The sequence below is a fragment of the Gadus macrocephalus genome, chromosome 18 (genome assembly GCF_031168955.1).
Source record: "Gadus macrocephalus chromosome 18, ASM3116895v1".
Lineage (NCBI taxonomy): Eukaryota > Metazoa > Chordata > Actinopteri > Gadiformes > Gadidae > Gadus > Gadus macrocephalus.
Genome location: NC_082399.1, coordinates 2,925,036 through 2,937,213, shown reverse-complemented (window position 1 = coordinate 2,937,213; position 12,178 = coordinate 2,925,036). Strand labels below are relative to the sequence as shown.

The 12,178-nt window shown below is 46.1% G+C and overlaps 1 protein-coding gene across 1 annotated transcript in view; it reads left to right on the top strand.

The window, feature by feature from the left end:
• Nucleotides 1-1,415: 1,415 nt before the first annotated feature.
• Nucleotides 1,416-12,178, top strand: part of cpxm2 (carboxypeptidase X (M14 family), member 2) — a 35,229-nt gene continuing 24,466 nt past the window's right edge. The window contains exons 1-3 of the mRNA XM_060037218.1: nucleotides 1,416-1,834; nucleotides 3,964-4,065; nucleotides 9,987-10,096. Of these exons, the coding sequence (XP_059893201.1) occupies nucleotides 1,495-1,834; nucleotides 3,964-4,065; nucleotides 9,987-10,096 (552 nt within the window). The 5' untranslated portion in view covers nucleotides 1,416-1,494. The remainder of the gene's footprint in view (nucleotides 1,835-3,963; nucleotides 4,066-9,986; nucleotides 10,097-12,178) is intronic.

Sequence of the window (12,178 nt, the reverse complement as noted above, 5' to 3'; positions counted from 1 at the left end):
TACACTGGAGCACCTCTTTGTTACCTCAGAGCGGTGATGGGGAGGGGAGGTTTAAACCTGGTCGGGGGGCGGGGGGGGGGGGGGGGGGGTGATAAAGGGAGGGGGTATTGTTGTTGCTCGGCAATATCCAGGGTTTCTTGAAAGCTTTCACTTACGACGTAGTCATGGCAAAACGGGGGGGACATCTGTTCTGTGCTCGTGAGCTTGTGCGCATGTGTGTGTTTGTGTGCGAGTGCATGCATGTGTGTGCTTGAGTGCTTCCCATTGAGAGAGAGAACGCGATACGGGGAATGCCAGGGACGACAAGTCCTCCGGGGAGCGGGAACGCTGACGTGATGCGGCGGGACACCCTGGGCATGGCGTCGGTGGCGTGTCCCAGCATGCATCAGGGGGCTCCGTTGCACTTATGCCACTCGTTAATGTGGAAATTGGTTCTCGGTCCAAACAGGCCCTGACGCCGCACAAGAACAGCTTGCATCCGGAGAGACGCTGGAGACAGAGCAGTGGCAACGGCAAATTTATTTCATAACTCTAAATGATATTGTAAGAAAACGGTTCAGTTAATTACCATGCGGATGAGATGTGAGGGCAACCTCACAGTCATTCTTAATCTGAACTGCTTCACTGTCCCTTTAATGTTGAAATGAGACCCACAGGAAGTTACAGTACAGCCGTCAACACCCTCTTCTTCTGCGGTAGCACCAGCTACATACGTGGCTGCAGCAGTGAGGGTTAATTAGTGACGAGGGGATGAAAGGACTACGGTGTTAAATAAAAGACAAGCTCTCTGAACGAAAAAAAAAAAAAAAGGCTAATTGCTCAGAGTTCAGCAACGCACCGATCCAGCCCCCCTCTGCCCGGTGATTACGGCTCCGGGGCAGAGCGCACTGTTTCTCTGATTACCAGCGTCTCCGGGCCAGACGGAGTGGGAGGACAGGGTAATCAGAGGCCCGGTGGAGGGCTTGTTAAGCCCGACGCCGTTGCAGTCCTCCCTGCTCAGAGCGGACCTGGATGCACGTCTTCCGGCTGCCTGCGGTTCTCCGCTTAAACACGAGCGATCCCGTTAAACCTCAAGCACTCCCAGTCACCTGCCAAGTTCTCCCGGAGACACAAGAGAGGGAGAGGAGAAAAAGAATCCCTCTCTCTCTCTCTCTCCCTCTCCCTCTCCCTCTCCCTCTCTCCCTCTCCCTCTCTCTGCTCTCTCTGTGCTCTCTCTCTCTCTCTGTGCTCTTCTTCTGCTCTCTGCTCTCCCCAGCTGCATACTTCGGCTGGTCCCGGGTTAGAGGGGCTCTGGTTCAGTCTCGCAGAGTTCCCGGACAGTTTGTAAACCCAGCGTGTGTCAGGCGTGGGTGAGGAAGAGGTGAGGATAAAGGGGGGGGGGGAGTGGAACGAAAAAGGGGGAGGCAGAGGCAATCTGATGGGAGGCGGCCCAGCGGCCCTATCGGTCTGCCTCGGAGACGCCGATCGGAGACCGCTCTGGAAACGACGAGGACCATGACGAAGAGGACCACGCTGACCCCAGAGGTCAGGGCGAGCAGGCGCCGGGGACTCCCCGCGTTGGCGGTGCTGCTGGGCCTGACCCTGACCCTGGTGGGGCCCGCCCAGCCCGGCCGGGGCTACAGCCACGAGGACCAGGACTACTACCTGCAGGAGCTGCTCGCCAGGGAGCAGTATGGCAAGATGCAGGTGTCAGGGGGGGAGGAGCCCGCCGCCTCCATGCCCGGCCCCCCGGAGACGCGGCTACGACAGACCCCGGCCGACAAGAAGAACCCCCGGGGCGGGAAGACGGACGGTAGCAGGAGCCCGGAGAAACAGACCGCCAAGAGCAAATCAGGTAGGAACACGACAACACTCTGGATGGTTCGGTTGCAGAGCAGGCGATGTGAGCCATCATCAGCAGAAGAGGAGACTGTTTAATGTAAGCCATTACGTGCTTTTGTTTAGTCTGTCACTATGGTGGCTGTAAATCATACAATATTGCATCTCCAGGTAGCTTAAATCCGATATGATGAAAAATGCTCATCTAGCCAGGAGTGCGTTCATCTCTCGATGAACAACGTGTAATCCTCCTGGCTTTCACAATATTAACACACATTATGACAAAACCTTTTTGACCCGCGGAAGTAATAACATCGAAGGTACATAAAATCCCACTCTGGTCTACGGCTGCGGCGGAGTAATGATCTCTGTAGCTTAATACAATAATGGGAAATGTGGAAAAGAAAATAAGTGCAAAAAAAACAACACAGGGGGAGAGCTGTACACGTAGAGATAACCAGAGGAAATCTTTTCTAAAAGTATTGCTCTGTCTGATCAAAAGAAATAATTTGTTAATGCGATTAAAGGCCGTGTTCCAACACCAAGTCGGCCTTCCTTTATCTACCTTCAAAGACCACTAATGTGCTCCAGACACTCCAGACATGGAAGAAGCCGGAGGCTGAGTAAAGCCGCCGGTGCCCTGATGCCCCCGCACATGGGCAGATCAAATCAACTAAATTGGTGATGGATGTGCAACCGTAAATACCGGGAAACATTAGCAACAACAAACGGCCTCATAAGTTTGGCTTTCATGCTCATTGTGCCCACGTGTTGGCTTCCTGGTGGAGCTGGAGTCTGGAGATGATGCAATAGCAGGGAAACCGGGCAAACTCACTGTTCCACTGCACAGCGTCGGAGACAGCACTGACAGTTTTGTTGAGTTTTGTTACTTTATTCGTAACGAGTACAATGTGCAAAATGCACCAGTCCCAATGAGAAGAACAGCATCGTACCACGTATTAAAAGGCTCTCGCTCATTCCCATCCACAGTCCCGGGAGCGTGTAGACATAACATTGCATAACACTTTTGGACCGTCACATTATGATAATATCCTGGAGGTGCTCCAGCCTCATGCAATGATCCCATAAGGCAGCAGAACTCTTTGTGCCCTGCCTGCAGCCAGCGCTGTCGCGTAATGGCATTATGCACACATCACTTCTGCTGCCAGCTGATTGGTTGCATCGGAGGGGACGGCCGCAGCACTAGCAGAGGGTTCGGATGGGTCAACGGCGGCAGGCGGGCAGGCGTGCGAGGAACAGCTGTGTCGACGGCGCTACTTAACGTGTTCGCCGGCCGGTCACACGTGGTACAGCCGGGAGGTTCGACGCGGAGGCGGGAAAGGGAAAACAGGAACATGTTGGAGCCGGGAAAACAACCTTGACCTCCTGGACGCCGCTGTCATGAATGCGTATTTTTTTTCCCTGTACATTAGCAGGCGTCGTAACGACGTGTCAGATGCGCGGTGAGGGCCCCAGGCGTCAGATCATCTGAAACTCAAGCCGTCGTCTGCTTTCGGGTCGCAGATGAGCTTGGTTATTTATGCTAGTCTCGCGACGCTTTGAGGAAAAACAGAAAGGCGCAATTATCCTATCCTGGCATTGAGATGCAGCGCTGCACGGTTCAAACAGATTCCCCGGGGCTCAATCACACACTGCGGCGCTAAGCATCGTTGTGGATTCTGAGACCTGTCCTCGGCCGAGTGAGGGGAGCGTAAGAGCTTTCAGATGTGGGAAGAACCTCTCACACGTCACTCAGACACACACACACACCTTCAGATACACACACACATTCAGACTGCGATCTTCCACTTCCTCTTGGAATGTGAGTAAGCCCCCCCCTCTCCAAGTTATTCACCACACACACACACACACACACACACACACACACACACACACACACACACACACACACACACACACACACACACACACACACACACACACACACACACACACACACACACACACACACACACACACACACCCCTTATGGTCGATCTATTTGAACCTTTTGGGTCACAAACACATCCAATAAACACTTTGAAGCCGTGGGCATCAAGCGCTTGATGCTAGTCTACAAAAGTGGTCACGGTCAGGTGAAATGTAATGACGGCAAGGTGTGCGTGTCCTTTGTGTCTTCCACAGAGAAGACAGACGGCGGCAAGGCTGCCAAGAGCAAGAAGGGGGGGCTGAAGAGCCCCAACAGCAGCTCCGAGCGGGGGGGTACAGAGCACTCCGTCCCGGAGGGTGAGTGAGTGAACGCATGACGCCACCGATCTGTGATATAACCTGCAACAGACTCAGCCCTGCAGTGCTTCCTTCGACAGGGCTGCTTTGCTATTCGACGTGGCTTCAAAGGGAGCTTTCTAATAAAAACTAAACGCATGCGTAGGATCTCAAAAGGAATGAAATATGTTTTGGATATTGAAAAGTTTTTGGCGGAAAAAAAAGAAAACATATTTTTTCCCTGAGAGGAAAAATAGGGCAGTTAAAAATGACACAAGAGGAGTCAATCACAGAGGCACTGCTGCCGTCTACTACTGACGGCGCAGCAGGTTGCATTGCAACCAATCACAGCACGCAGCGTTTGCCAAACTCTGCCGGGCTTACATCCAGAGCTGCTGGCTTCACCCGGTGAAGAAGATTGTATATGTCTGGCGCTCGGCTTCCAACGCTTGATTCGGGGCACTGCACTTCCATACACACTTCAGACTTTCCGAAGACAAGACCAATATTTCTCTTGTTCATGTGCGGCATCACATTTTTGCAGCGTGAAAGAGAAAGAAAGAGAGAGAGAGCGCTTTCTTACATAAGGCTGGTTAGGAAAGTGTCAGTGTTCAAAGTGACGCTGCACCTATTATGAGAGACGGAGCAGAGGAAGGGGTGATAGGCCATGAGTTGGGTTAAATGGGGAATGTGAGCAGAGAGTTGGATTGGGCCATTTGTCTAACTTGTTGAGAAATGGAAACTCCATGCTACACGCCTGGCAGCCATGGAGAGTTATGGCGTTTTGCTGAAGAGCAGCACAGACAAATAAACTGCAGAAAGATTTTTCTCGTGCCAAATCCTGTCTGAGCACCGACCTGTTTTCTGATTTATCTCACACAGCTTCGGCTCTACTTGGTAGAGATTTACTTCATTTGGACCACACAGTGTTTTTGTTTTTTTTACGTTTCAAAAGCAGAAAGAAGCAGCAAGTGCAAAGGCAGATAATCGGAATTTGAAAAAATCCAAGCAAATCCATTGAAGGACTTTAACAATGTATTTTCAGAAATGTGGCTAATTGGTTGGCTATTGTTGCGAGTTCTAGACTAGAACAGCACTATAGCAAAATGAATGATTGCCAAATGTGAAATACATTCACAGTGGGTGTGTACATGCAGTTGGATTTAGCAGTTATAGGGTTTTATGCACTCCATGATGCAGCTCAGCCCTGCTGTAATAAATAACATCAGGTTTTCTTTAACAAACATCAGCCACATACATCAACATAAACAACATGCAGAGCATGGTCCTGATCCAACAACCAAATGCTGTTGAGTTCATCAAGAGTTGCCCCATGGACCTCATTCACCTAGCCGACATCTTGGTTACCTCTTGGTTCAAATTGCTAGCTTGTTAGGGGAACTAAATGAGGAGTTTCACTGCATTTAGTACCAGACTGGCTAGTAAGTCAATTAGACCCACGGGCAAGCAAAGCTGCCTTCTTTTGAATTTGTTTACTGATGTGCAGCCTCCCTTTGAGAAATAATAACATCACCTATTATTAAATGTCATAGTGTCAATGTCCATATTGAATATTTTGCTCAGAGTGATCAAACACTACCGTCTCAAAGTTTGCCCCAACCCCCAACTGACCTCCAGGGGGTCGTTGTATGATGTGTTCATGATGAAATTGTGACAGTTGAATCTCCCCTCACCAAAACTGCCCCATGTGGACGCCATGTGCACCAGCAATAGATCCAACTCCAATTAACAGACAAAAGAGGAATTATGGCATCCAAAAGTTCCCCTATAACCCGCTCTCACGCCAAGAAAGAAACCTTTGTTGTTTGTGTTATGATTGTTTCGTAATAAAACCCTCAAAACACAAATCTCAAAATCACACATCCACTTCTGCACTGAATCAGCACAATGTTTCTGTGAGAGCCCATGCACTTCATTCCCCTCAACATTGATCCCATATTCTCGTTCACAGTCGGTCCTGATTTGCTATTGGCTTTCAGATGTCACATGGCAAGCCGCCCACTTTGTAACATTTACGACCCCTGGCTGCTCCTCGCTGGGCTCTTCAGAAGGTGGGATGCAGATGGACATGATTGTGTTTGCTAGGTAGAATAGAATGGCCTGCAGATGTTATGCTTTGTTTCCTGGTAGCCATAGCTCCTTGGGCCCAGTAAGATGGAGAAGTTGACCCATGATCATTGACTCTGCGGTCCCTCACTTGGCACTATATCCGTATATATATATATATATATATATATATATATATATATACACACATCCCTCTCACAAAATCGCTCTTAAACTCTTAAAGCATCATAAACTTTACCTATTTGCATTGGAGAAGCCTAGATGAGATCTAGGCCTACTAAAGAATGACTATGTTGTTTACCATAACTCTCGCTATCCGTAACAGAGAGGGATCAGGTAGCATTAGTAGTAGTTATACTGTCGTAAAGCCATCTCACATGCACTCAATGATGGAACACACCCAATATGCATTTACCTGTAAAACAACCATAGGATTCAAATATTCCTTAAATATATTGGTGGATTTATTGTCCAAAAAGACACATGTCAGTTAAATATTTTAAATGAAAGAAAATAACTGAGTGCCCGGGGTTTCCAGGACTCATAACCGGTTGATGGTGGAGCTTGTTGGAGCTCAATATACCGTAATAACTGAGTACTTCGTGAGTACTTTTCGTACTCACGATGACCAGTAGTCTGAAACCAACAGGAGAACTCCCACAGGCAACTCCGTCTGGCGGGTCCTCTCCTCCGGCGCCTCCGCTGTCCTCTCGCGATGCTCCGCGTTGAAGCCACAGCATTTGGCGTCTACTGTTTGTTAGTTCGCGTACACTTTCTGAGCTTCAGCCGTCTTCGTCAACTCAGTGAACCCAAACGTTCCCACGAAAAAAAACAACGACGTTCCTCAAACTTCAAAAAACCAAAAAACCGAAGCAAAACATCAACCGTGGGTCGCACTTTTCGACTCTTGGCGACAAACTTGTAACACCTTCACAGACCGTTCGGTCGCAACCGCGGTAAACACACACGAACTCCAATGTCGGCCTCTTTCCCACAATGCATTGTGTCCGGAAAATAGGCAAAACAACATTCCTTTCAAACTTACAAACTTAGAACCCCTGATACGCATAAAATCTTTATTTCTTTACATAAAATAAACGAATGCACAAGGGCACTGCATACCTATATATATTTTTTATATATTTTTTTATATTTTATTTTATTTTATTATATAAGTATAGCCTACATATAAAATAATAATAATTGTATTACATATACCTATAGCCTATATCTTTTACATGGATAAATATATGTATCTCTATATACATATATATACATATATGCATATATATATATACATACATCCATATATATCATCTTATAATGAATAGCGCAGGAGTTCTCCTAGTCAGACGACCTATGATATAAAAAACATTATAATGATATATTATTAAATTATATAAAAAACAATGGCTATTGAGCAAGAACCTCGAAAAGGAACAAACGGCCCCTTTTCATAAACTCAGTGCCTGACATGACTCAGACTCTTGTGACTCTACTTTTCTTTGGACCAACTTCCACAAAGCTTTTCTCTCTAAAGATCCGTCTGGAAGCGGGGTTTGTTTTGACAAAATGTTGCCAACCAAGGTCATTTTTTATTAGTTGTTTACATGGCAATTCCCGAGGAATCGCATGGCTGCCTCTGGAAGCTGCTTGAGTTCACAAGTCTGACTCAGTGCCCCCCCAGCGGTACGGTGGCTTCTATGAAGTCAAGGGGGCCGCTGACCCAGAAAGTTCTCCTGATATTCTAGTGACGCCTGGATATAGCAGCGCCACAGTGTTCTCCGAGGGGCAGAAGGGTGCAGTCACTCAGCATGCAGCACCAGGTAGGCGCACCAGGTAGGCGCACGTTGGCAGTGCTTGCTGGGACGAGTTGTGAGCTCATGGGGGGAGTAGACGAGTTTTCAAAACTCAAATGATTGCGCGGGATGGATGGAATTTGGCCGAAGGCCTGATTTGGCCCAAAGCCTTTTGTTTTTGTTCTACAGGGTTGCTGTCAGAAGACCTATAGATCACTGATCAGACTTGTTTTTCTTTGTCTCTTTTTCTTTCTCTCTTTGGGAGTTTGTTTTGATCCTGTATCCAATCCGAGAATAATTTACCATGCAAGAAAACAAGGTCAGAATGCAGATTTTCTTCTCGTTATTCACACTCATGCCAATTAACAATACATGCCCTTGATTAACCTCAGAAAAACATTTTGAGGTTGAATTAACATGTTGACGTATCGGCTAAAAACTTCTTCCCTGGCCTGCTGCATTTCCTGACGTCCTGTGTTGATGCCAGCTCTGCCCTGGAACCTATGACAGAGACATAATATGCACAAGACGCTGGGTTCAGTATAGATTCATGCCCAGTAGGAAATAGTTGCTTTGAAATTCCATAGCTGTAGTGTGGGAACATCTGTAAACAGCCAGATCCCACTCCGAGAAATATTGGCCACCGGGGATTCCCCATCTGTAGCTTTATTTGTCTAATAGATCCTAACTGGACGAAGAATTCAGCCCAGCAGGGCAGGAGATGAGTTATAGCTCTGTAACCTTTTAACAACTTAAAGATGTGAATTTTTGTCTCGGCACATTGGTTATGCCCTCTGGCAGTGAATGAAAACATTCTTTGGTGATGATATGCGTCTTATTAATTCACTCATATATTAAAGCTCTTCTTTAAACAAGCCGGATGCCTCTCTTAAACGTGTGCCATGCATGTGGACAATTGTAAGACAAGTTTAAGCGGATGGCTGGGCTGAGGATAATAATAAATAATCTTGAGCATCAGTCCCTCTTCCAAGTCCTCATGGGTAAAGTTAGTGGTACTAGTAACTGCTATCATCTGCCCTCGCCCCCAAAATGTAGGGTTTGGGAGGAGAACAGGGTAACTTCTCCAAGGCTGATTAGATATCTTTACAACAATACATCAATTACTATCCAGTTTAGTGCCGTATGTTGATGATACAAGTCGTAGCGAGACCAATGTATCATGCTATAAGTCGTATCGTGTCCCATGTATAGTGATATGAGTGGTATCGTGTCCCATGTTTTGTGATACGAGTGGTGCCGTGTCCAATGTATCGTGATATGAGTCGTATCGTGGCCAATGTATCGCAATACGAGGCATTTTGTGTCCCATGCCAATGGCCTTGCAAATGCTATTGACTCAAAGACAAACAGATATTTTGTGCAGTAAAATAAGCAAAACATTCTTGCATGTCATACAATAAACCGTTTTCCTCTCTACAGTATTCAAACTTAATGATCAAATGAAACCGACAAGGTATGTATTTTTGGAAAATACGTCTGTTGTTTATTGTGGCTGTCCCACAAACCAGTTTACCCCTTCTGCGTCCCACTAGTGGGTTGTGAAAACCACAGCAGGAGAATGAAGACTGGCCAAACAGTGTTCAAATATCATAGAGTAAAAGTTCAGCCAGGTGTACCATGGGGTCATTTCAGATTTGCCAAATTGCATGTGATTCATGCGATTGCCTTCCAGACATTCTGATTCATTGCACATGCGTGAATAAAGTGCTTCAAAGCGTAGCCTTGATTGAAAAGAGTGTTTTTGTTTGTTTAAAACATGGTGTTTGATAATTGAGAAAACATGGTGTTGAATTAGTGGCCGACAAGCTTACTTCATCATCTCTACACATTTATTAGTCCCAAATAATATACAAACTGTACACTGAGGTTCAATTGAGACATCTGACTAGTCAATCAGTTTAGGTTATTAACGATGTCATCATGTCTGCGTCTGGAACGTTCCTCGCCTCAAAAAACAGCACAGGGGCGATAGAAGATTCTTCAAATGACCTTTGCCCATGTGTCACAGGGCGATTTGTCATTCTCCCTCCCCAGAATGCCCCCCGATGGGAATGGAGACGCTGAAGATTGATGACTTCCAGCTCCACGCTTCCACCATCAAGCGCTACGGTCTCGGAGCGCACAGAGGTCGTCTCAACATCCAGGTACCACGGATTGCGCTGGGAAGGCCTTCAGCTGGGTTTCGGAAAAGGCTTAACAAGCCTTCAGGAGAGGTTTGGGCCAGCACTGGTCTCCTGGGGGCAAGCGGGTCTACTTGGTGGAAAGTGTTATGCTAGGCTGTGCCAAGTTTATGTAAAAAAGTCATTAATTTCCCAAAAGGAAAAGGAATAAAGTGCTCCAGAATTTATTTTCGAATTAAAATGTTTGATGCACAGAGATAAAGTAAATATGTTAATGGTAATACAGGCTGAAATCAGTAACTAATAATATGCGTTGTGGTAAAAGGCTTTGGCTCGTGACAGTAAAGCCTGGCTAAAATGATTGCTCGATTTCAAAACACCCTACACTGGAGTTATCTGAACTTGTGGGGAGTTATCTGAACTTGTGGGAAATTATCTGACAATCTGGAGGCAGCCTGAGAGAGCAGATGTTGCCTGTTAAGTCTGGGCATTGTTGAGAAGGCTTTTCTTCTCTCGCTCCCCCACACTGTAGCCCATAGCTTTCAGACACCATCTGCACTTTGATAATTAGGAGTCAGGAGTAACAAGCCCTTGGTTCAATGCCTCACTCTGCAGGCAAAGTTTTAAATAAACGATAAGAAAATAATCGGGGGAATTTATGCCAATATGTCTCTAGTTAAGATGTAATGAGTTTTTCACAATCCGGGTAAACAACAAATGGCACCAAGATCTGGCTGAAAGACATGGTTCAGCTGAAATCATGACAGATCTCTTTGTGACTGTGAAAAAGGGAAACTTTTTTCAAGGGACTTTTGAAGTGTGCAACATTTTTTTTGCAACTGAAGTTAGTTTCATTCAGGGCTAGCTTAATAAATACTAGCTTATTAAAGGAAACGGTCACACTTGGTTGTTTTTCTTACATAAGAGAGGACTGCTGCATACTTAATTGTACAAAATAAAATCTAAGACAGAACATTGGAGAAAGCAAATAACAGACCAAAAGCGTACATTTTGCCAACTATTGTGTGATGCTTTAGCGGAAAAAGAGTTTGTAGTTTTAGACTGAGATCCTGTTACCACACACTCACACAGTACTCCCATATATTAAATGATAGCCTGGCGTGAAAGTTCCCCCCTAAGGGAGATGATTCATGGCGACTAGTCAACGAGCATTCACACGTCATAATATACTCATGCGAATAAGTTGTCATAAAATTTCCCAAAGAACAAGCAGATAAACAATCTGGCCTGCAACCATTTTTTCTGTGTTTGCAATACTTTCAGCCAACACATGCATTTAATCACTGTATTATGCTTAGGTGCAGGCAATTTTTTGGATATCGTAGCACTTTTAAATTGGAGTTGCTTTCTGTTCAGCTGGTTTATTACCTAATGCCAAGTAAACGTGGACAAAATGTGCCTTTTAACAACCTCTACAACATGTATCATCGCAGGAAGACAAAAGTAAATACACTCCGGCTATGCTACGCTACGCTAGGCTAAGCTATGCTACAGCACTGAGCACCCCTCCGCACAGAGGGGAGCCGTTATTGTTTCAGCGCTGATCCAGAGGAAAGATTTAGCCGTAGATAATCCATACATCAGCTTTGCTGGCTCACAGATGCCGGTTATTCATTCCCTTGAACAAGGCGGCTGTGATTCAGCCAACCTCGGTTAAGACAGGTTTGACTTCTGCTGGGACTGTGTGTGTGTGTTATACGATACTAAATGGCCGCGCAAACGTGCTACGCCTGTCTTTCTGAGTGGAAGTCACAGGGGGTTTACCTTGCTGCTCCTCGCCAAGAAGTAAATTTCGTTAAGACTCGATATTATATAATAACCTGAGTCCAACAACTCGATAACCTGAGACTAACAACCTCGTCACTACTACTCAGTGCTGGTACAATTGACCCAGTTGACCCATGATCGCTAGTGAATCAAGCGCAGGATTCTAACGGGATGAACATTTAACTCCCTGCCGATGCACCACCACACTATTTAGCAATTTTTTCGAATATTCAATATTGGAGAATGCTTCTTCATAGGCGTGTTGTGACAAAAATCGAGGCCTGCAGCACTTTAAGTGTCCACAGATTTACATTTTCC